General features: G+C 52.5%; 1 protein-coding gene across 2 annotated transcripts; it reads left to right on the forward strand.

Annotated features, from left to right (window-relative positions):
• Positions 1-1,975: 1,975 nt before the first annotated feature.
• On the forward strand, positions 1,976-24,338 carry SCAMP2 (secretory carrier membrane protein 2). Of its 2 annotated transcripts, XM_059180370.1 has the most exons (10): positions 1,976-2,158; positions 14,239-14,307; positions 14,718-14,816; positions 15,360-15,488; positions 16,568-16,685; positions 17,231-17,359; positions 18,061-18,220; positions 19,228-19,329; positions 22,433-22,553; positions 22,758-24,338. In XM_059180370.1, exons 1-10 carry the CDS (start codon positions 2,102-2,104, stop codon positions 22,890-22,892), a joined length of 1,119 nt encoding a protein of 372 aa, XP_059036353.1. In that variant the 5' UTR covers positions 1,976-2,101; the 3' UTR covers positions 22,893-24,338. The 2 variants fall into 2 exon arrangements, with proteins under 2 accessions (XP_059036353.1, XP_059036352.1); XM_059180369.1 differs by lacking the exon at positions 15,360-15,488 and having other exon boundaries at positions 1,978-2,158.
• Positions 24,339-24,387: the final 49 nt, after the last annotated feature.

Below are 24,387 nucleotides of genomic sequence, written 5' to 3' on the forward strand. Positions count from 1 at the left end.
AGACGCAAAATCCCAGTTGCTCCTCCAGGCTGAGCTGCTCACAAGTCACACACACACAAGCCAGGGAGAATCACCTGGAGCTCTGCATGCTGAAGGTTGGGCTGGGCCTTGTTTGGGGAGTAATGTTGCTAAATCCTCTGGAAATAGGCCCTGACATCTGGACCTCAGTCAGCAGCCCAGGAGGAGGGCAGCCAGTTGAGACAACTGGAATAAGGGACTACAGTCCTGATTGTGCTTCCCTCTGCCCCTTTCCCAATTTGCACAATCTCTACCTCAGATGCCCAGCGGAAAGAAGGAGTGCTGTTTTCTCTGTAATGTTCTGCCTGGCTGTGGACATCCCCCTCCTCTAGGGTCCCCTGGATCAGATAAATCAGCCTGCACTTCACAGGAAACTTCAGCATACACTAAGGAATAATAAAATGGAAAATACGAGAATCCTACAAACAGCACATCTCACATACCTCCTACCTTTGAATACCTCTCCTTCTCCTCATCCCCACTCCCCCAGCCATATGAGCCTTCTGGGAGAAGTTGGAATTTAGACAGGAAAGAGGAAGGTAAGAAAAGTGGGTGAGGTAAACAGTAAATATTTACTTATTACCTATCATGTTCTTGGTACTATGTTAGTGCCAGAAATGTAACAGTGAGCAAAATAGACCCTACTCCTGCCCTTGTGGAGTTTATAGTCTAGTGGGAGAGATAGACATAAACAGATAACCACTAATACGAGTATATACTTACAATTTGCAATACCTCTTATGAAGCAAAACTACAAGGTAATATAAGCATTTGTTGTGGTGGGCGGAGGTGATCTAACCTATAGAGTAGAGAGGCCACTCCTGAAGGTGGGGCATCTGAGCTTGGGTAAAAGGATAAGTAGGGGTTAACTAGGGTTGATGAGGGCATGGGCTAAAAGCATAGCAGGAAGAGGGAACTTTATGGGCAAAGGTTCCCAGGTAGGAGGGAACAAGGTAAGTTTGAGGAACTGAAAAGCCACTAGCAGGGCTGGATAGGTGCAGGTCCTACAGGGCCATACAAGAATTGGGGCCTTTAAGGAAAATAATTGAAGGACTTTAAGCAGTAATGTTTAAAATGATGATATTATTTTATAATAATACTTTTATAATAATGTTTTATAATATTTTAAATAAATGGTATTGTTATAATAATATTTTATAGTATTTTGTTCCCTTCAAAGCGATCTTTGGTTACAACATAAATAATAGACCAATTAGCAGCCCTGTACCAGAGCTGGTTAAGGAATGATAGTGGCTGGATTCGGTGGCAGCACAAATGAACGAAGCAGAAGAGTGTGAAGAAATAAGGGTAGTGGAGAGCATCTCCTCCATTGCTGAAATCCCTCATTCATTTAACAAATGCTTGATGTCCAGATTCAAATCCCAGCTCAGATCCTAAAAGTCTTGGGCTCAGGGATCCTCATCACTAAATCGATAAAACTTGACCGCAGAGGGCAAGACCTAAAAAGAATCAGGGCTCAGCACCTGTGTGCGACAGATGCACGGTCGGTTCTTCCAAGAAGAACCTCTCTGCTGGGCTCTACCACCAGAATCCTCGCCTAGCTCAGCAAAGTCCTTTCGGGTCAGGAACTCCGTTCCCCACTCCCGCAGAAATGGGCCAACCCTTGTCTCCCGTCTGGACCAGTGCGACTTTCCAAACTTGCCCTCGAGGAAAATTAAGGATTTAACTTTCCGACTCCACTTAGCAGTTTACTTGGGAATTTTCCAAAACGAAGCTGGAAAGAGGAAGTTGGAGAGGCTACTGATAACGTCTCCGGCTCCCGCTCCCTCGAGCCTGGGTGCCCTCCCCAGTGCGGATCACCAGTGATCTCCGACAAAGAGCAATGGAAGGTACAGAGCAAATAGAAGCCGAACGCCCGCCGGCCGCTCTGTAGTGGACTGAACGGGAGGGCGGGGCGGATCTTTGTGACGTCAAGGGCCACGCCCCCTCAGAGGGAGCCGCGCCTGCGCCAGAACGGTTGCCTCGCTCCCGGAAGTGGAGGGTCTGCACCGAGAGCGCCGCTGGGTCTGGGTGCCCGGAGGCAGAAGCATTGGCGGAGCTCGCTCGTCAGCCCCCGACCGCCATGTCGTCCTTCGACACCAACCCTTTCGCAGACCCAGTGGACGTAAACCCCTTCCAGGTAGAGCCCCCAACTCAATTCTCTCTAGTGCCATAGGCCGCGGCTCGGGCCTCTTTCGCTGGAGCCGGGAGACGTGGCGTAGAAGAGACAGGCTGTCTGCCCAATGGGAGAATGGGCTCTGAGGGCTGGCCTATCGTAGTGTCTGTGGGGCGGGACTAGTAGCAGGTGTAACCGAGGAGGGGGCGGGGCGCTGTAGCTTGGAGAGAAGTGGTGGGACCCTCTAGCTCCCCGGGTGTCGTCCCTCTGGCTGGACCCTGCTAGGGAAAGGAACTGAACCAGACGCAGTCAGGGAGACCCCCCCAGTGTCGGGGAGAGAACCGACTTCAACTGAGGGGGAAGTGTGGCTACCCCATCCCGCAGTCTTGGGAAGACATCTTCCTTGAGTCACGTTAGGAAAGGAGGTGAAAACAACATAATGGAGAGGTGGAAGCCTCTGCTGGGAAGGAGGAATGTGGGAAGATCCCAAGTTCAGCTCTCCTCCCACCCCTCTACCCCTTCCCCAGCCTCCGCTGAAGAGCCAAACTAGCCTACGAGGTGTAGGAGACCCACTGAGATTCGCTAGGAAAGGAAGGTTGGGAGAGGGTGGGTAGCCAACGCACACTGAAATATGGACTTGATAAGAATGCCACACCTTGGCCACGGGTCTAGTTTGGACTGGGATTTGGCTAGATAGGAGAGAGAGCCCAAGTTTAGGGAGTGGAGAGAGCCTGAGGGTCTTGAAGCTCAAGAAGTGCGATCTGATGGACCTGTGTGTGTTGTTAGGGTAGTTGAGACGTGTTGACCTTTGAGCTGGCCTGATCTTTTGAGGAAAGGATCGCGGAAGAAGTCTTCCTACTTAAAGCTGAAACCTTTCTACCTTTGAGCTGAGGGTGCAGGGGTATTCTTTTTCCCCAGTAAAGGGCTTTGGAAAGCCTGTGAAGCTTGTTAGCTCCAGATCTCCTGTGCCTCTTATTTTATGTCTGCTTAAAACCAGTTCTAGGGAAGCTTAATTGCGCTGACTGGTGATTTATGAGCCCCGAGGTTTCTGCTCTGTCAGGATGTCACCAGGCGCATTAACTTGTCATGCTTGTATTTTATTCTGGTCACTGGCAGCTGCAAAGTTTCCTGCAGGTATCGGGGAAGTACTTAGAGGGGTCCTCCTGCAACTCTCTGCATGAGTTTTCTCACCTTGAATTCCTTTAAGGATCAGAGCAAAGACAGGAGACCAGCAGGGAATAATTGTATACTATCAGGTCAACATTCTATCCCTCTTTCTTGGTCTCAAGGTATTTAGTCAAAGGGAGCCCTCAGGGCAAATTTTAGTAGCTTGGTCTTTGTAATGTCCTGAACGTTTCTCTTGCGGCTTAATGCTTCTTGATGGAACCTTTGCAGGGACCTTGTCTCTTATGTAATGCCTTCATCTCTATTAGTTGAGTAAAGAAAAAAACATTTGCATCTTTTTTTTCTGTCAGTGTCATCTGGTAAGAGTTTAATTTAATTACAAAACTGCTTTATAACACTGGACTTTGAGTTTTAGTAAGGATCTAGTGGTCTCTTGGAATGCGTTCTGTGTAATGGTTGGCTTTTTTTTTTCTTTTTCCTGTCAGAATCAGAAATAAAATGTCTGTTTCTATCTGAGAGGCAGTCCTCCGGAAATGCAGAGAATTTGTCTCCAGCGGTAGCAGTGGACGAGATAATTGGCGCTGCTCTGTATTAATAGCATCTTGAAAGTCTTAGGCTTAAACCACATCTTCAGCCCCAGGAGTGATTGTGCAAATTGTGGTAGAAGTAACTTCTGCATTCAAGCGAGACAGTCTGTCCGTCAGGCAGCTCCAGGATATGGCAGGACAGGAAGCAGCTGTGGTCCTGTAAAGAGCAGCATCTGGTGGGGAATCCTGTGTGGGAAGACGGAAGCTGGCTGGCTGTGACTCTGCTCCTTCTTATGCTGGACTGGGTTTTTCCTCTTGGCACACAGCCCCACGGGGAGAAGGAGCTTTGGACATGGGGCCTTCAAGCTCTCCTGGAGAGCCGCCCTCCCCGTCCTTGTGATGGAAGTGTTTGCTTCCCTGACTGCCAGGGCTGGGACATTGGGAGGGTGTAGCCCTGGGGTGACTGGGTGTGAGCCCAGCTTCATTTACCCAGGGTGTTAACACAGAGCTCAGGAGAGAGTTAGGGGAATGGCGATAGGCTCCACAACTGTCACACCTAGCTAGCTTTCAGAGCAGAGTCATGTTTTCTGTCACTCCATGGTGGGTCATGAAAGTATGCTTAATGTTCAGAGTCCATGGTGGACTGTTAAAGAGTCAGGGCATCCTCAGAAATCTATTGTAACCCCTTAGTCTAGAGAGGAGGAAACCAGGAACCCGGTGAGGATGGGGCATGCTAGAGTTACTAACTAATTCGCAGCAGGAAGGAGCACATACTGGTCTTAAACTGCATTGGGGTTATTTAGGCCTGCTAAGGAAAGAATGTATCTTCATCATCACTGCCCCTATTTTTTTTTTAAGATTTTATTTATTTGTTTATTTGACAGAGAGAGAGATTCATTGAGAGAGGGAACACAAGCAGGGGGAGTGGGAGAGGGAGAAGCAGGCTCCCAGTTGAGGCGGGAGCCTGATATGGAGCTCGATCTCAAGACCTGAGCCTAAGGGAGATGCCCAACAATTGAGCCACCCAGGTGCCCCAACTGCCCCCATTCTTGAAATGAGAATACTGGTAGGGTTGATTAGTACTAGTTAAGTGAGTTTTAATTAGTACTCACTAATTAGTGTTAGCTACGCAAATCCCTCCCCCTACCACAGTGTGTGGGGCTGGAATAATACAGATTATACTGTGCTTTTTAGCAGCATAGCTTCTGAGTAAGACTGGTCCTGAAAGCTACTCAGGGTTATGTAATCAAATAAATTTGGGAATCACTCTGTATTCCATTTTTGTTGCAGATTGGCAAGGCTTGTTATTTTGTGAAAGGCTCTGAGCAATCTTACAGTAACGACATTTGCTTAACTTTGTCTGACCCACCACTTCCCAAAGTTATCCAGCCATGGAATCCTTTTTCTGCCAGCTCTTGTAATAGGCCATGCAACTTCCGCTGTGCCTTTAAATTTAAAGAAGCCTAGGCTTCTTTGCCTAGAGTTATAATTGGGATTCTTAGCAAACTCCCTGCTCAGTAAGAGCTGTGAGCACAGAGTTGTCACAAGAGCGCAGCAAAGCTTTTTACCAAACTTCCAGGAGGAAGCAGGAAACTGCAAGCCAAGGATTACGGATTTCACAACCTCCCCAGCACTCCCTCACCCCCCTGTTATTGTGGTGCCTCTGCTCCGCCCTCTCTTGGTTTGCTCCCCAAAGCTCTCAGGAAGGGCTTGTTGGGTGGGGAAGGAGAGGGCTGGAGGTGGGCACTGGCGCACGGTTGGAGTTTTCAGCAGCCTGCTGGCAAGCAGGTCACCCAGGCCCGTGCCAGGGCCACTTTCCTCCTGGGCACATCTGCCACGTTGCCTCAGGCAGACGGCGTTGATCTCGAGGAGGGGGAGTAAAGTGGCTGGCGGCACTTGAACAGACAAAACCTTTCAGTGTCGTGCGTGTTGCCAGATCACACAATATCACTTTGACACTTGCCTCCTCGAAATTAAAAGATAGTCTCAGCAGTGTGGCTGCTTCCCAAGGATTTAAAACGTTTCTCTCCTGTGGGAGGAGAAAGTGGTGGCAGAAACGTGATTTGGGCATGAACTAAGCTCCCTGCTCAGACATGGAGGCTTTGCCACTTCCCAGAGAGGGTGGGCTCCAGCTTGACTCTAACTGTCGGGATTCTTAAACCCACCAGATGGGCCCATTAGAACTTTCCTGCGGAATAGGAGCACTGTCTCGAGAAAGTTGAAAACGGTGAAGTTCAGACAGTGGGAGTCCAGGCAGCTGCCAGACTGGGGTGTTGGGGGTGGGAGTCGTCTCCCTGCCTCTCGGGCTGGCACCTGGAGCCAGGCTGGGTGCTAGAAAGTGCCTGGCTGGAAACACAGCGGAACTGGAGCCCCACACTTCTGTTGTCTTTGCGGCTACTTGGGAGTAGGATAATCCCATGTTCCGAGCAGTGATAATACTTAACCAGGACAAACAAGGGGTTCTCACCACTCTTTCAGAAAAGAGCGCAGTGTGCATTAGCAAGGCATGACCTGTCCAGCAGTGCTCCCTTGAGATGCTGACACATTTAGGCACATCACTGAGCTCCTGACGCTCCAAGGGCCGGCACAGGAGACAGGGTAAATGAGCAGCACATGACCTGCCAGAGCTTCTGATCTGTTCACGGTAATGCTGGGTATGATGAGGGCAGTGAAGACTTGCCAGAAGGAGCTGTGAGGGATCTGAGGAGGAAAGGTAGAGTCCTGTGGTAGACAGGGATAGGCGTGGTGCAGAGAGCCCGCTGGATGGGAAGAGAGGGTAGTTCCTATTTCAGGTAACGAAGCTTCCACATACTGTTGCTGCCCAGCCCCAGTCACGTCCCCCCCCACCCCAACTTCTCCCACTGTGGGCCTGGGCACATCCGCTACTTGAGGCACACTCAGTTGCTTGGCCCAGTCACTCTGGTTGTTCTCTCTGTCCTGGACTCTTTAACACTGGGACTCTCACAACCTTCCACCTGTTTGCAGGCTGTGAAACCTGGAGTTCCGTCCTTGACTTTGTTCTCACTGTAGACCTCTCTGAGTAAGTGCTTCCACTTGCATTGTAGCCGGCATATGGGGTGCAGGACCACGTGGCCCCGGGGACCCAAACAAAGCAGGTTCAGCCACTTGCCCCTGAGTAAATCCAGAGGCAGAGAGATGAGCGGTGGTGAGACGGAAGATGGCGGGCTAGCATCTCAAAGACATCTCCAAAGCGTTGGGGGGAGGGAAGACTTCCAGGTTTATCTCAGGAAAGTTTGGGACAAAGGTCAGTCTGATAGTTAAATCACTTATTGTCTTCAAGTCAATCATATGTGGAGTCTTGTGGCTCAGACAGCCCTTGTTGCTTCAGGGGGTAGTTCACGTTCCGGCAGAGGCCGCTTTGCCCTCAGGGTCTTCAGCCTGCACCCTGGGAGGAGCTGAGAAGTAGCAGCCAGCTAGAATGCTTGAGGTCATAACTGGGCGAGTGGGGACTGAGGGTGGGGGGTGGGTGTTGTCCTCTCCCACTGTGGTTTCCAAGTAGCATCTGCTTCCCCGCCATCCCAGGTCTACAGCTCTAGGGGCACCAGGCTCGCTCAGCTGGTAGAGCACGACTCTTGATTGTTGTGAGTTCAAGAAAACAGATAAACCAACCATATCCAGGACTCTAGCCCTCCCCTCCTCCTGAGCTTCAGACCAGTATTCCCACATCTTGCCTGCAGGTTGCCTGACAGTCAAGCAGACCTCATCCACAGGTATCTCCAGACCAGCTCAGTATCTTCTCCGGGCCTCTCCCTGCTCCCACACACCCACTCCTGAAAAACTTGTTCTTCTTCCCCTGTGATCACTGCCCTTGTTCACCAGTCACCCAAGCTGGCCACCCTGTCCCTCAACTTCCCTTTCCCCTTTCTGGCTCAGAGAGTGGCGGAGCCCATGGCATCTCCCCAAGCAAGGTGTCTGGAGTCTGTCCCCCCTTCTCCACTCCCAGCTGTCATGCCAGTTCTCTCTGTCACCCCTGTGGACTGTGGTCCCGTCCAGGCCTCTCTCCCCGCTCACTGCACTGTCCTCACTGTGGCAGACACCCGTCTCCAGTTGTTCAGCACTGCCCACAGGTGGAGTCCAAACTCTGGCAGCCCTGCTTCAGGCTGGTTCCTTGGCATTCCTGGCTCCTCTCTCTCTACTCTTCACTCCACAGCGATCGGAGCCTTCTCCTGTGTAGAGGCTGCTTTTATTATTTATTTATTTTTATGATTTATTTTATTTTATTTTTCTAAAGATTTTATTTATTTATTTGATAGAGATCACAAGTAGGCAGAGAGACAGGCAAGAGAAAGGAGGAAGCAGGCCCCCCCGCTGAGCAGAGAGCCTGATGTGGGGCTTGATCTTAGGACCCTGGGATCATGACCCAAGCCGAAGGCAGAGGCTTTAATCAAACCCTGAGCCACCCAGGTGTCCCGATTTATTTTATTTTTTAAAGATTGTTTAGAGCAAGGGTAGGGGCAGAAGGAGAGGGAGAATCTCAAGCAGATCCCCCATTAAGCACAGAGCCCAACCCTCATCTTGATCTCACCACCCCGAGATCATGACCTGAGCCGAAACCAAGAGTCAAATGCTTAACTGAGCCACTCAGGCGCCCCTAGAAGCTGGTCTTATTTATTTATTTATTAAGATTTTTTTTTTTTTAAATTTATTTATCAGAGAGAGAGAGAGGGAGAGAGAGCAAGCACAGGCAGACAGAATGGCAGGCAGAGGCAGAGGGAGAAGCAGGCTCCCTGCTGAACAAAGGAGCCCGATGTGGGACTCGATCCCAGAATGCTGGGATCATGACCTGAGCCGAAGGCAGTTGCTTAACCAACTGAGCCACCCAAGCGCCCCTAGAAGCTGGTTTTAAGCGTCAGACTTGAGCACTGGAAACCTGAGTCAGGTAAAAGGACCCACAGTGACCCCTATAGCTGAATGCAAACAAGCTTGTTAAGTGACCCAGCGCAGAAGATCCCTGAGCCCTGGCTGACCAAACAGGCTGCTTACACCCAGGCACAGGTACCAAAAAAGGAAAATTCCATACATTCTCATACCTTCTCACTTCCCCTTCCTGACAGCCCCCTCTCCCCTGCCCTGCCTCATGGCAGATTGTCTCTCCTTTGCTGTCCTGCCTGCTGCTCCCTTGCAGGGTTTTCAGTAAACTTCAATGTCCTTGGTCCTACCTTGGGTGAATTCTGGCAGCCCCCCGACTGGGTTGCCCCACATCCTGTAGCGCTGCTGTGCCTTTGCAAATGCTGCTCTTGCCTCCCTCCTCCATGCTTGCTACACGTCTGTCATCACTCAAGATCCAGCTCAGGCAGCGCCTGAATATACTGCCTTCCCTGCCTCCCCAAGCACTTAGTCCCTTCTTCCCCCGTGAAGGTGCCTGGCCTTGCCTGCTTCCAGGGTGCCTCCTGCCACACTTCCCCTCCTGCCTACTGGTTCTCTGCACTGTCTGCTTCTTGAGGACAGGAACCAAGGCTTTTTTCCAGCATCCTAGCCCTGTGCTTGGTGTTGGATGGTTTGCGTAGGGAGGAGACAAAGGTGGAAGGAGGGGGCAGGTGGTCAGTGTGACGGCAGACAGGCCGGGCGCCAGGGCCAGGAAGGCCTTGGGAGCCCAGCCAGTGTTTTAGCCTCACTTTCCTGGGCTGCAGGAGAGAGAGGCCGTGCCTGCACCTTGCTCATTTGGTGGGTCCTCAGGCTCTTTTTAAAAATGAGTGGGTACATGTGCTTTGAAGGGAAAAATAATGTAATCACATGGAAAATTTGGAAGACAAAATAGATCATTGCAATTTCTTGCCTTTTGAAACCATTGCTATTTTGATGCATTTTCCTGCTAGTCTCTTCATATGAGCGCTTTTGACAAAATTGTTATTTGGGATTCATATAACAAAGCACTTTTCTGTGTTGCTGCCCTGTGTCCGTAGCTATGATTTTTAACGGTTGTTTAGGCCATCAGGGGGGATGTGTACCAAAACATTCTTTGCTCACTGTCATTGGATATTTAAGTTGATTCTGGGTTTTTAAAAAATTTTTATTTATTTATTTTTTTGGTAAATTTTCTTTTTAAAGATTATATTTATTTATTTGACAGAGAGAGATCACAAGTAGGCAGAGAGGCAGGCAGAGAGAGAGAGAGGAGGAAGCAGGCTCCCTGCTGAGCAGAGAGCCCGATGCAGGACTCGATCCCAGGACCCTGAGATCATGACCTGAGCCGAAGACAGCGGCCTAACACACTGAGCCACCCAGGCGCCCTATTTTTTTTGGTAATTTATTTCTTAGAGAGAGAGAGAGTGAGAGTGAGTTGGGGGAGAGGCAGAGGGAAAGGGAGAGACAGAATCTCAAGCAGACTCCTCGCTGAGCGCGGAACCCGACGCAGGGCTCCATCTCACCACCCTGAGATCATGACCTGAGTGGAAACCAAAATCAAATGCTCAACCAACTGAGCCACCCAGGTGCCTCTGATTTTTTCCCTCCTGGGGAATACTGGTGCAATAAACATCTTTGCAGATCCAGATTTTTATGTATTTTTATCCTCTTTCCCCAGGATGGGTTCTCAGGTAAGAGAGTACCAAGGTTCACTGTCGCTCTTTTCACTTGGGACCCAGCCAGCCAGTCTGGGGACGATTGCCCTTTTTTTGTCATATGACACACAGCCTTGTCTCCAAAGCAAATAGGATTTCACGGAGGTTCCAAAGTCTTGGTAACTGCCTCTCAGAGAGAATGGCTGAGTGTTTTGTTGTTGTTGTTATTCATTAGGTGTTTATTTAATGTGTTTATTTGGAGCCTGAAATAAATCCCACACGGGGAGCTTGGGTGGAGTGTAGGATGGCAAAGTCACAGCTCAAGCGCAGCCAGGACCTGTGACATGGAAAGTGACTGCCAGACTGGAAACAAGTATGTTTTTCCCCGGCCCTTCTCGGCTGAGCTCCAGCCTGCCTGCCTGCCTGCCCGCCTCTTTTCCCTTTGTTCCCTGACACTGCATCTCCACGAAGGGTTCCCCTTCTCCAGTGGTGGTGGGCCTCTCTTCCCCTCCGGGGTCCTCCCTTCTCCTCCCCTCCCTTCTTCACTCTGCCCTGGGCTCTTGTGCTGTGCACACGTCTCTGCTAGGATCATCGATCATTGGCTCTGGGAGGGCAACGCACCCTCTTTGTCTTGGTGTGTCCCTCACACCCGGGCTGTTCCCCGAATGGAAAGAACTGAGTGCAGGCGTGTTTTCTTTGTTACAGATTCGGCAAAGGGCATCAGGCAGTTTGAGTCCTTTGTGTACCAAATGGGTTTTGGGTTACCTCTCTATAGGTGAAACTCAGCTCTTGCCATCTCTTGAAATAACTACTTGACCCACTTACAAGTCAGCTGACGTTTGGTGAATAGGAAAGGACGTAGCTTCTGTGGACTTCTTATTTGTGGTTCGGAGTAGAAGCCAAGGGTCTTCATTCAGACCAGCCAGTGTGGTCTTTCATACAAGACTCTGCATGTCTCCTGCCATGAGTATCCCCCAAGGACTTCCTGAAGTCCAGGAATAAAAAACCAAACAGAAACCGTTGTCCTGGTTCTGCCCCATCTGTGTTCCTCAGGAGCAGGGTTCCTTCATTCAGTCACACATGGAGCACCTTCTGTTTGTCAACTGCAACAGGCTTTGGGGGTGCACTGCTGAACAAGCCTTCCCCTCTCAGGCTTGCCACTATGTTCCTGAAGATAGACAAATTCAGGATCCAGCTCAGCCACTATCCCTGTGATCTTGGACAAACCTACTTCCCCTTTGTGAGCTGGGGCTTGCTCCAGCCTCAAACTAAAGAGAATCATTCCTTGCAGGGTGGTCATGATGTTGAAGTTGGGGATGGGGGGGTATAGCTTTTCTTGGCCAGGGCTGCTCAGCTGAGCTGCAGAGCACGGAAGCTGGTTGAAGTGAGGGTTTTCTCCATTCTCTCAAGGATGGATTAGAACCAGATCTATTGTAGATGCACGGGGGGAGAAGGCAACTCATTGCAGACAGTGACTGCCTTAGGGCGTTGGGCCATAATTCTTCCAAGGAATCAGGTTGAAGAAGGCTGGTAGAACCTTCATATCTGATGGCTTGAAAACGTGACCTGTTCTGGGGTGACTAGAACTTCACTCTAGCATCACTGTGTAATCCTGGCACATAGTAGATCCCCAGTAAATGTCAGCTCCCTTCCTCTCCCACCAGGCCTAAGCTTCTCATCTTTCAGAAGGAGCCCAGGCCTTCCCGAGTGTTCTAGGCCCCTCTTCTGAGGCAGGGTGCTCCTGGGCCCTGGGGCTGCTGCAGTGGCACGGGCGCCCCCTAGCTTTTTGGGCAGTACCTCCCCAGAGAAAGTGGAGAAGAGCACGCAGCAGGTCCTCTCGAACATCAGCTTCAAGATCCCATGAGCTTCTGCTTCACATCAGGCCCTTCACCAAACACTAGGAGCTGGAAGTTTGAACTAGACACAGAGGCATCTGGCCACAGAGGTTTACGGCCTGCTAGCTGAGACAGTATTTGTGGTGAGTCTGGTGAGGGGTCCAGAACCGAGTGCTGAAGATTTTAGAGAAAAGGAGAGAGCTCACTATAAGCAGAGTAGTCAGCTCACCAACCCCCAGAATCCTCTTCTGGCTGACCTTGGTAAAGGAAGTGACCTCTCTTCATGGTCTGGAGGTTGCCTGTTAAGACGTATGCGCCTCAGGCAGACATGTGGGCCAGCACCGAAAACTGCTACCAGAGCCACCTCTCTGTCCTCTGTCCTGTGACACAGACTCAGGTAACCAGTTCCCTGGATGGTGGATCTGATTTCAGTGACTTCAGCTCACACAGTCTGCTGTGGCTTGGTGCTTTGCTGAGTCGAAAAGGGGAACAGAGCCCGAGCCCCAAATCTTTCTTGCAAGAAGCCAGCCCAGTGATTCTGGGAGAAATCTGCTAGTCTTTCATCCAGTGAATAACCTCAAGGCCAGTTCCTCCAGCTCAGCTGGCCTTCTGAACCTCACCTTGTCATTTTGTCCTAAGTTTCAGGGGCCACTAGATGGGGATGGTGGCCAGCAGAGAGCACATAGCCAGGTGGCCTCTCTGCAGAGGAAATTGGGTGGGGTACAGAGAGATGAGGTATCCAGAGAGAAGAAGGGAGTTGGAGCTGCATGCCCAGCTCTGGGCTAGGCCCAGGGGCCAGCCAGCCAGTCTCACTGGTCAGGAATCGGAGGCCCAGGTGGGAAGACGAAAATTGGTGTGTGTGAAAAACATCAGAAAGAACACTCACAGCTGACCCTTGGTTTTGTGAATGTACAGAATAGGGAGCCAGCCATTTTGAGACTTAAGACAAGTACAGTGCCATGGTGAGGGTCTGTTTCCACATCTGACATGTAAGGGGATTGTCCTCTGAAGGTCTGTCTCATGTGAATACCGTGTTTGAGAATCCATTTAGTGGAGGTGAAGCTGGGCCAGCAGAACGGGAGCATGTGGACTGTAGTGAGGGTTGGGGGTTGGGAGGGTTAGATACACAGAGGCAGGCCAGGGGAGGCCTTGTAACCGGGAACTTGGCAGAGTCCAGTGGCCCTGAGCCCATCCTTTACAGCTGTGGAGTTGGACCTGAGCCCCGTACCTATTACATATGGCGAAGGGGGAGGGGAAGGGATGGATGATAAAGGGTGCGGAGGGGGCAGGATGAGGCCACTGCCTGTTGACCGTGGGCCAGCAGGGGCCTGCTGGGGAGAAGGAGATGACAGGGAGTGCTGTGCAGGCCCTAGGCCAGAGGGCTGGCCTTGGCAGAGGTCAGATGGGGAAGGGAAGACTCAGGAAGGAAAACTCAAGAAAAGCCTGTGTTCTGAGGACATTTTTGGATTTTTTGAAAAGAATCCAGAAAAAAAACCCCAAAACATTTTCCCGGCTTTTCATCTGAGCCCTTCATGCCTCTCTATTCCTAGCAAGTGTGCCTGATTTAATAAAACCAGCACTGGCAGCCAGCAGCACGTTTTTGTTCCAGAACCTTAAACTGTCCTTTAAAAATGGAGAGGAATAAGTGCTTCCTGTAAAATAATAAATACAACAGTAGAGAAAGGTTATGAAGTAAAAAATAATTCTCTACACCACCCCCCCCCGCGGCCCCCCACACCCCCAGTCCCTGGAGGTAAATGCTGTGAACCATTTTGAATCTGGAAAGGACACTAACAAGGACATGGGTGGTGTCTATTCCGAGGTCTCATAGTGGGAACCTTGTTCTGGGTCTCTCCTGGGAAGTCATTGGGGCTGAACTTGTCCTTTTCCAGGAGAAGAGATCACAGCTCTGGTGTGGCAGGGGCCAGGCACAGAAGCCTTCCCGAGAGGCTTTTCAGGGCACCAGGAAGGGCCTCAGCAGTGTCCCTCCAGCCAGGTATCCCTGGGAGGGGCCAAGGGACCATTATGTCCCTCCCCTTCATCAAGGTTCTCTCTTCTCCCTGGTGTTTCACGGCTATTTTTTGTTACCTTCCCAGGATCCCTCTGTGACCCAGCTGACCAGTGCTCCACAGGGTGGTCTGGCGGAATTCAACCCCTTCTCAGAGGTTGGTGAGCATGCCTTCTTTCTGAGTCCCTGGGCCCTCTGGCTGGTGCTAGGTTTCTGGGGCAAGAAGCCTTGGCAGAGGCAGAAACAGCTCTGAGAAACTTCCATCCTCAAAGGGATAGCCCTAACATGGACATGGGGTAGGGGGAAGGGTGAAGAAGTCACCAGTTCCTCCCTTGGGATCTGTATCTGGGCCCTTCCCTGAAGAGAGCAGGACTGTGTTGGGGAGCTGGGGCTCCAGCAAGAGACCAGAGGTGCTGGGTGAAGCACCACACTGCCCAGCGCCTGAGGCTCAATTGATGGCCAGGAAGTCGCAAAGGTAGGCCCAGGCCTGCCCTCGGGGCAATGCCCCTCACTGGCAGGCTGACCGGTGCAACCACTCACCTGCCTCTTTTGGTGTGTCCCGTGCAGACAAATGCAGCGACAACTGTTCCTGTCACACAGCTCCCTGGGCCCTCGCAGCCGGCGGTTCTCCAGCCTTCAGTGGAACCAACCCAGCCAACCCCCCAGGTACTGTTAACAAAGATCCTTTTAGCCTCTCCTTTCCAACAAGGGAAGCCCCCAGACCAGTAGCTGAGCCCTGAGATTGGGGGAGGGGGTGGACCGAGGGCCTTCATTCCCAGCTCCCCTTCAAGGGCCCTCTTGACCTTGGAGCTAGTCATTTGCATGTGGAGGGTCTGCTCAGCCAGGCTCCATCCTTACCCCACCCCACTACTACCACCAGAAACTAAGCTCTGCTTACCAGGCTGGAGTCCTCAGTGTCTTGAGCAAGAGCATTTGCCCCTGTTTTGCCATTCCAGATCCTCCTGGAGCCTTTGGTTTGTTCTCTCTTACTCGGGGCCCAGAATCTCTCTCTCGCACTCTCGCTTTTCTTTTTTTCACCTCTTTCATTCCTGTCTTCCTTCCTATTGCCCTTTGTCCCTTCACCAAATGCTGGGGCTCTGGTTTGCCTCATGCCTGACCCTCTCTGCCATCACCTCACTACCCTGCCCCTCTGCCCCCCATCCCCTCTACCCCTGGTGGCCGTGGCCCTCAGTGGAGTGTGTGTTGCAGCTCCTGCTTAGACAGGCCAGCGAGTTCCTGCCTACCAGACTCCTGGCAGTGAGGGAGCTCTCAGAGAGGCAGATGCTGCTAGGAGGAGCTAGTATTCTCAGAGACAGCTACACGCGAAAACTTCCGAAGGTAGGCAAAGTGTAGATGAGCCTGAGTGAGGGCAAGGCCCGAGCTGGGTTTTGGACTCTCATGGGCCCCAAGCTGCTCCCACCATCTGACTGGACTTGGGAGGGAGGGCCAAGACCCTCAGCAGGGTCCAGCGTGGTCAGTTCTGGTCCTGCTTTTGCCCCCAGGGCTTGAAACTTACCTCCGAAGGCAGCCTCAGCTCTTCGGAGAACTCTTTTTGGAGAGAGCGAGAGAGCGAGTGTGGGTATGAGTACACATATGTATGTACACATAACACCTGGCTGGTCATTTCTCAAGGTGACTGGTTTGAGATCCGCTGCCTAAGGACTGTAGACTTCAGGAGGAGCCAGGCGCCTGTGGCTGTAGCGCCTGTTAGGAGCGGGGCCCAGGACTCTGCACTGGAATGCCTCACGTGAAGCTCCCTAGATGTCTCTCTGGGAGGCCTTGCTCTTCCTGGACAGGGGATAAAGCTTGGACTATGCATGTCACCAGAGCCGGACAGAGCAGGGCTCAACTGAGGGCGCTGGCCTGGGGTGTACCGGTTGCAGTTCAGGTGGACATCAGGGGGCTGCTCCTGGGGGTGGGGTGGGGTGGTGCTAAAATCCCTGAGGCCCTAGGTGCACTTTGGTCTGCCCTCCAGTGCCTCCCCGCTGCACTCACTGCTGGCAGTTTGGCACTGTGTCCCCTTCACACACACACCCGCCAGGCTCTTCAGGTGAGGTGTGGCTCTTCAGGTTTCTGTACAGGTTAGTCTCTTATGAGGCCATTTTCCCTTTGCTAGTTACCCCAAAGGTCACTGTAATTGAACTTTGCCTGGATTCTAGAAGGGGGGGTACTCTAATCTCAAGCTCAGGGAAGAAGGGGAGACGAGCCCTGCCTAAGGCTGGTTAACACCTAAGAGGACAGAGGTGTTGAGGCAGTAGGTGGCCTTGGCATCTCTCTGGTGGTCTCTGGTACCCAAGACATCATGGGGCTGGTATTGGCTCTCCCTGCCTGGGGCAAGGCCCTCCCATTTTCAGCTCAGGCTGATGCTATCCCTCTGTCTCTTGTGTCCGGCTGCCCCCACCCTCTGTGTCCCCCAGGCTGTGGCCTCCGCAGCGCAGGCAAGCCTGCTCCGGCAGCAGGAAGAACTGGACAGGAAAGCAGCCGAACTGGAGCGCAAGGAGCGGGAGCTGCAGAACACAGTGGCCAACTTACACGGTAAGGGAGGCTGCCAGCCTCTGGGCCAGCATGCCTGACGCAGGAGCCTTCCCTGAGCCTGCTTGGGCCAGGGCAGCCCTGGAGCTCTGTTGGGCTCTAGATCATCTCAGCGGTGCTAGTGCCAGTGCCCGGAAGGGCAGCGAGGTGGAGGCCGGGAGACCTGCAGTGTGATCCTCAAACTATAGGTTGTTTCTGTGCTCCTTCCCAGCTCTGGAGGGTTTTGCTAGAGTAGGGCACTGGTCCTGTGTGTGACTCCCCCTCATCTTCGGGATGATGACCCCTTGTGTTTATGGGCTGGTTGTTTGTAAAAATAATGACTTGGGCCCTCTTGTTTCCCAGTACATTTGGGATCCATTATCTTGGAGTGGCTTGTGGATATTCGTGCCCCATGCCACTTTGCCCATCCACTCCCTATCCATAGTGACCCTGACTCCCACTTGTTGGCCCCTTCTGGGAGCCCTGGTTTGGCCCATAAACTCCAGGAGTGTGCACCCCACATGCTGCTACAGAGGCCAAGCCTGACTGTATTGCTTATTGGCCCACAGTGAGAGAGAACAACTGGCCACCCCTGCCCTTCTGGTGCCCTGTCAAGCCCTGTTTCTATCAGGATTTTTCAGTGGAGATCCCTGCCGACTACCAGCGGATATGCAAGATGCTGTACTATCTCTGGATGTGTGAGTCCGGGCCGTCTTCTGAGCGCAAGGGGGAAGTGGGGTGTAACTCCAGAGCCCTGTCTGTGCTCTGGCTGCTCCTCACTGCAGCCTTCTTCAGGGCTGGGCTGGGGTCAGGGTGGGGGGTGCCTTCTGCCCACACATTGGCCCTCCACTGTCTACTCCCTATCCTGGGAAACCCCCCGAAAAGGCCCACTCACCCCAGTTCACACCACAGATTGAGTAGGGTGGGACTAGCCGGAGGAGGCAGAGTTCCTCTGGGGCTCATTGCCCGTGAAAGGCCCTCCTTTGGCAAAGGCTTCCCTCCCCACAGGCCTCTTGGCTCCTAGGAATGTGAGTGGATATAAGACCCCCTATAGCTCCACTGTGGGCCCTCTAGGGCCAGGGACAAGAGTCACTGAAAGACGTCTTCCCCAGGGATCAGCCCTTGAGTCTGCATCTTCCCTTCCCCCTCTGCCCTCCTTCATATGCTTGGGCTGTACCCTCACCTTTTAGGAACTTGGTTTGGTCCCTGGTTTTGCTGTCCCAGAAAAACCAGGATTGGGGAGCTCACCCTGCCTTGGTGCAGACCAAGGACTGGCGTTTCTGCTGATGCCCTCACTGTAGGGACCTCACATCCTCTCTGGGGCTGGTTTGCTGGGCCCGGGAGCCCTTCTGTCCCCTCAGCACCAGCCTGTCTTTCTCTCTCTCCTCACCCTCCCCAGTGCATTCAGTGACTCTGTTTCTGAACCTGCTTGCTTGCCTGGCCTGGTTCTTAGTCGACAGCTCCAAGGGAGTGGACTTCGGCCTTTCCATCCTGTGGTTTATCATCTTCACCCCCTGTGCCTTCCTTTGTTGGTACCGACCCATCTATAAGGCCTTCAGGTGAGTGGGGCTGGGGCAAGGGGAGTGTATGGCTAGCATCCCAGGTAGCAGGCCAAGGGCCTTATGCCCAGGGGCCCCATCCCAGTCTTGGAGCAGAACAGGATGGGGGGGAATCCACTTTCCCATTCTCATCCACAGTGCGAGCAGACGGGGGTCAGGAGCCATTTTCCTGAGATGTTGTATCAGGGGTCTGCTCTGAGCACCATCCTTGGTCTAGGCACAGGAGACCTAAGAGAGGGGTCCTTGGGCTCCCACCCGCTCCCCTGCGGTCTGCTGCATTACTGGGAAGAGGGCAGGGCTTCTTCAGCTCCCTTCCGAGGCTTTAAGGAGTCCACTTTGATAAGGGCTGCATGGCTGATTGCTCCTAGCTTGTTTCTGCCTCTCCCCTGCCTCCCCAGTAACTCTTGAGCCTGCTGAGTGCAGATGGGCTAGTGGAGAATAGATACATGAGCTCAAGCAGATCTACTTCATAGACCCCCTAGCGTTTGTGGCATTGTGCCTCCCAGTTGCTGCTTTCAGGCTTCGGAACCTAGCAGGCCCCAGGGAGAGGAGGCAGGCGGTGGCTGAACCCTTGCATGTACTCTGCAGGCAGTACGTCAGCCCCTGAGGACATGGGAATGGAGGTTTGGTCTACAGTTCTGTGTTCCCCAAATACCTTTTTATTTGACCCAGGCCAATGGTTTTATTATTGGGTATTTCTATCTTTGGCATTGATTTCCTTGTCTCTTACGAAATGCAGGTACACACCCCAGAAAATGGGGTTGTTGCTCCCCCAGTGGGAGCAACTTTATTAGCTCTTTGAGTAAGGGGTCAAACTGGAGGGCAGTTAGTGGCAAGTTGTTTCTGATTATGTCTGTGGCTGTTTGTGTCCTCTGGCCAGTGTGGCTCATCCCCTGGAGCTGTCTGCGCTCCCATCCTGCCTTCTGGCTCCTAATGCCAAGCGAGGAATACTGAGGAGTGAACCCCCGGCCTACCTAATGACCTTAGGTTTCCCCTTCTCTCCACAGGTCCGACAACTCTTTCAGCTTCTTCGTGTTCTTCTTCATATTTTTTTGTCAAATAGGGATCTATATCATCCAGTTGGTAGGCATCCCTGGCCTGGGGGACAGGTGAGTCCTGGGGCAGCATGAGGGGGTGATGCTTTGGAGGTGGCCTGACCTCCCTTGCCCTGACTTCTCACTCCCACAGAGCCCTCCGAGAGCACCCATCCTCCACTCTGGCCGGGAAGGTCGGGGGCAGGCTGCCTGGTGTCCTCCTCTGCCCCTCCCATTCTTCCCGGGTCACCACTCACTGCCTCACCTGTTCACCGCTTTCTGAGGTGTTGTGGGTGGACTGGCCCTAAACCCTTAGGCTACCAGGACTACGTCCTGTGGAGAATTGCATCCTCTTCCTTTCCTCTGGCTGTTCCCTCCCAGAGGCTGGTGCTGCTTCTACAGGCCCCAGGCAAGCCCTTGGGTTCAGGTAGCTGCCAAGAGAGGCCCTGGTCTTTTGTGGACTTGGTGCTGTGACTTTGTCCAGAGACCCTGTAATGTCAGAAGGTGGAGCCCCAGCCTCTTCTGGACTGGCTTTGAGCACAGAGCTGGATTGAGTTTCCTGGGTGCTGGAGTCCTCAGCTCAAAATTAGCCTCAAAAAGAAAAGCTGCCGGCTGATGTTTTCCTTTCTGCCCCAGTGCACAGGGGACATTACAGAAAGGTCAGGCAGCCGCTTGGCTGAGAGCCTGAGCCTGGAAGGGTTGCACTACTTTGGTCCCTTCCCTCCAGCAGAGCTGGCAAATGCAGGCCGGAGGGAGGGGCCTGACTCACCTTGTGCTCCGAGCGTGCCCACTGCCCTGCCGCCGCCCCTCATCCATCTCGCCCTGCTGTTTCTGGGCTTGCCCCTTTCTCTTTGAAAATGTCATCACTCACTACCCTCAGTGAGATCCTAGAAGACAGGCTGTGCCGTAAGTGCTCTTTGCTTCCCAGGCCGGGAGTCAGAAGGCTGGCATTCTGGTCTGCCCCCCCCGCCCCCCCGTCCTGCCCCCTCATAAGCTCGGCAGCCTCCTGCTTCCTAGTGCCTCCCCACCTCACCTCCCGAACCCCGCGGCTGGGTGGATAGAACCCCCCTTTCTTGTTATCAAGTATAAAATACACAGAACATAAAATTTATTTTAGTGACCCCTTAACACATCTTAAAGTAAAAAATTCAGGGGCTTTTAGTAGGTCCACAGTGTTAGGTGGCCCCATCCACTAGTTAGTTCTAGGACATTTGCATCACCCTGAGAGGAGACTGTACTTAGTAGGCATCCTGCTCCGTCCTTCCCGGAGCCCCTGGCAGCCATGAAGCTGCTCTCTTGCTCTCGTGCGTGCGCGCTCGCTCGCTCTCTCTATCTGGATCTGCCTTCTCTGGACATTTTGTCAAATGGAACCATACAGTATGGGGCTTTTTACGCCGGCCTCACTCAGTGTGATGTTTTTAAGGCTCACGCTGTAACATGGCTCAGTACTTCCCTCCTCTTTACGAAGTACTCTTCCGTCCGCTTGTCCGTTCATCAGTGGACACACCCTGGGGTAGTTTCCACCTTTCTGCTGTCGTGAACAGTGCTGCTATGTACATCTTTGTACAAGCCTTTGAATACCTGGTTTGGGTTCTTTCGGGGTAGGTATGCGGAGTGGAATTGCTGGGTCACATGTTAAGTCTGGTGGGGTAGCCACAGTGTAGGAGGGTTCTCATGACCGCACCATTTCCTTTGGCAGTATACGAGGGCTCTTGTTTTTCTGAAGCCTCACCAGTGCTTATTTTATTTTTTTGTGTTCTCAACCTAGAAGTGTATCTCACTGTGGTGGGTTTTTTTGTTTGTTTTTTTTTTTTTAAGTAGGCTCCACACCCAACATGGAGCCTGGCATGGGGCCTGAACCCACAACCCTGAGACCAAAACCCGTATGTCTACCATACTCAGTTGGTATGTCACCAGCCAAGCCACCCAGGCACCCCAAGTGTGGTTTTTGACTGGCATTTCCTGAATAACTAATGATGTTGACCATCTTTAATTTGCTTTTTGGCCATTTGTGTTTCTTCATTGAAATGTCTGTTCAGGTCTTTCTCTGGTAATTGGGTTGCCATTTTGTTTTCGAGTTCTTTATATATTCTGGATACTAACCAGATTAACGCATTTTCCCCCCTTCTTTATATTATTTTTTCATTCTGTGATATTGTCACTTGATGCACAGGTTTTAATTTTGATGAAGTCTCCAATTTTTTTCTTTTGTTGCTTATGTTTTCGGTGTCATATCTAAAACCAGGGCCAAACCCAGAGTCATGGAGAGTAAACGGTTTTCTTCTAAGCATTCTGGCTTTAGCTTGTATTAGGTCTCTGATCCATCTTGAGTTAGATTTGTGCCTGGCTGAAGTCAGGATCCAGCTTCATTGTTTTGCGTGTGGCTGCCCAGCGCCATTTGTTGAAAAGACCGGTGTCTTGGCACCCTTGTCAGAAATCAGTTGATGGGGGCGCCTGGGTGGCTCAGTGGATTAAGCCTCTGCCTTTGGTTCAGGTCATGATCCCAGGGTCTAGGGATTGAGGCCCCCCATCCGGCTTCTTGCTTAGCAGGGAGCCTGCTTCCCCCTTTCCCTCTGTCAAATAAATAAAATCTATAAAAAGATAATAAAAATTAAAAAAAAAAGAAATCAGTTGATGGTCGATGTATCAGTTTCTGGACTCTCAGTTCTTTTCCATTGATCTGTATGTCCTTGTGCCAGTACAGCACTGTTTTGAGAACTGTGGCTTTGTAGTCCAGAAATGGGAGACTATCCCCTCTTACAGATAAGGACACTGGGGCTCGGGAAGGAGACATGACTGACTGGAGGCAGAGGGGCTGCCCTGGGTCCTGGCAGGAGTTGCTGAGGTGACAGGATGAAGGCAGTGGGTTGGCCAGTGGTCCTCCTTCCCGGGGGTGGGCTTTGGGAGTGAGCAGCCAGGCTTTCCATGTCCCCTAGAGCGGCAGGAAAAGGCCCTCTGCTGGACCACTCCTGTCTGAGGGCAGCATGGGGCCTGTCAGCCTTCACAGAGGCCTGGGCTCTCACAGCCCAAGGGCTTCTGGCCCATGGCTCTGTGCCACAGGGAGGTGCCTGGTGGTGGCCAGTCAGTCTACAGCGGCCACTTAAAGAGCCCCTCATGGGGACCTCTGGGGCCCCCTCTCACTGTGTCCCCTCTGGCTTCCTCCTCCCTGCCTTCGCAGTGGTTGGATCGCAGCCCTGTCTACGCTGAAGCAAGACCATTTGGCTGTGTCTATCATCATGATGGTGGTGGCTGGCTTCTTCACCCTGTGCGCTGTGCTCTCACTGTTCCTTCTGAAGCGGGTGAGTGGTGGGTGCTGGGCCAACAGCAGCCGGAGGAAGCAGACAGCTCTTTCCTGCCTTCGCCTCGGGGATGCCCATCCCTGGAGGCAGTTGGGCTACCCCCTTCTGGGCCCCGGAGGTCCAGTGACTGTCCTCACCAAGTTTCTGGGTGGGAGGTTAGGCAGGTCCCCAGGGCGCACTTCTCACTGCAGCCTCTTTCCCCAGGTGCACTCCCTGTACCGCCGGACGGGGGCTAGCTTCCAGCAGGCCCAGGAGGAGTTTTCCCAGGGCATCTTCAGCAACAGGACCTTCCGCAGTGCTGCCTCATCTGCTGCTCGAGGAGCCTTCCAGGGGAACTAGTCCTCCTGACTCTCCTTCCTCTACCCCAGCCTTTTCTCTCATCTGCCTTCTAGCTGCACTTTCCATGGGTGCCTTAAACAGTGGTTATGCCCAGCACAGACCTGGGGAGGGTCTTGCACAGTCCTTCCTCCTTCCTTAGCTACCAGCTCTCCATTCTGCCCAGGGGAGGGAAGGGAGGGACAGGGACTTTTTTTTTTACACAAGAGAAAAAAAGAAAAAAATAAGTTGTCTTTCCTTCTCTGGTGGTGTAGGTTCAAAGCACTGGGACTGTAGTTCACTTCCCCTTACACAGGTACATGCACGCGTGCACACGCACACATACCCACACACATCACATAGGTGTACACAGTTGGGATCATCAGCTGACCTGGGCCCATGCCAGCTGCAGTTTTATTTCTGCCAGGGTCCGGGACTCCACTCCTCCCCCAGGCCTGGCCTGCATCTGGCTGCACAGGCCCAGCCTTTGGCTTCCACAGTTCTGCCTTTCTCTCCTGCCTAGGCGGGACTAGTCTCCCCAGGCCCCCCTTTAGATGAGCTGCAGTCCAGGTGGATGGAAAGCTCTTTTCCCCAGATCACTCTGAGGTGGTCTCTGGGCTTCCAGTGCCTGTGACACGGTCATTCCCAGGCTCTTCCTTGCCTTCTGTTTCTCCCACATTTATAGCCCTTTAGTGCCCCCTGCACCTTCCTGGTGTGGGAGGCATGTGTGCCCTCTGGGGCCCTCTCTGAGCCCTTGCCCTCTCCCCTCTGTTGACTTACTGAATGTGCAGTGGGGTTGGCTGGGATTCGGGGATGGGGAGGGATGGAGGACATTGACCCCAAGTAGTTCTTTGCCCAACCTTTGACAGTTGTCTAGGTGGGTGGAGTCTGACTATCCTGGTGTGGTTTGGCCTTGTTTCTATATCCTCTCCTCCTGAGGGACAGTGGCCCTTAGCCGTGGCCTCAGATTCTTCCTCACTCTGCCTTCTCCCCTTAGCAATATCTCGTGTGTATGACTCTTCCGGGGCGGGGGGCAGAAGAATCAGTCCAGAACTGCATCCCTCATGCTGGACTGATGAGCCACTTTACTGAGGGCTTCCCTGTACCCCCCCCGCCTCATGGAACCTAGGTCACCTGTCACTGGTCCTGTGGATTCCTCAGGTGTGTCCCGTGTGATGGGCACCTGGGAGTCCACAGATAAAAACTGCACCCTGTCCTCTAAAAGCCATCTACAGGGGCGGATGTGTGGTCTGAGGGGACTTCTCAAAAAGCTGGCCAACTGCCTGCGCCTGGGACCTGGGGCTCACCCCAGGCAGTGTGCAGACTGCCCGCCCACTCAGCCCCAGAGCCACTGATCATGGCAGTGACCAAGGTTTTGTACACTTTCTGGTATTTTTTTCTTCATGTACAAATGTATATGTTATGTCTCAATTTTTGTGCTTTAAATAAAAACAAGACATTTTCAGACAATGCTGGTCCTCCTGTCTGATGGACTTGGGAGGATGGGAGTGGCCAACAG

This window comes from Mustela lutreola, chromosome 7 (genome assembly GCF_030435805.1).
Source record: "Mustela lutreola isolate mMusLut2 chromosome 7, mMusLut2.pri, whole genome shotgun sequence".
Classification (NCBI taxonomy): Eukaryota; Metazoa; Chordata; class Mammalia; order Carnivora; family Mustelidae; genus Mustela; species Mustela lutreola.

Coding starts and splice junctions, on each gene's coding strand:
- SCAMP2 (XM_059180370.1), top strand. CDS start 2,102: ATGTCGTCCTTCGACACCAACCCTTTCGCAGACCCAGTGGACGTAAAC. Junction 16,686..17,230: donor CACAGTGGCCAACTTACACG/GTAAGGGAGGCT, acceptor ATTGGCCCACAG/TGAGAGAGAACAACTGGCCA. Junction 18,221..19,227: donor CCCATCTATAAGGCCTTCAG/GTGAGTGGGGCT, acceptor TTCTCTCCACAG/GTCCGACAACTCTTTCAGCT.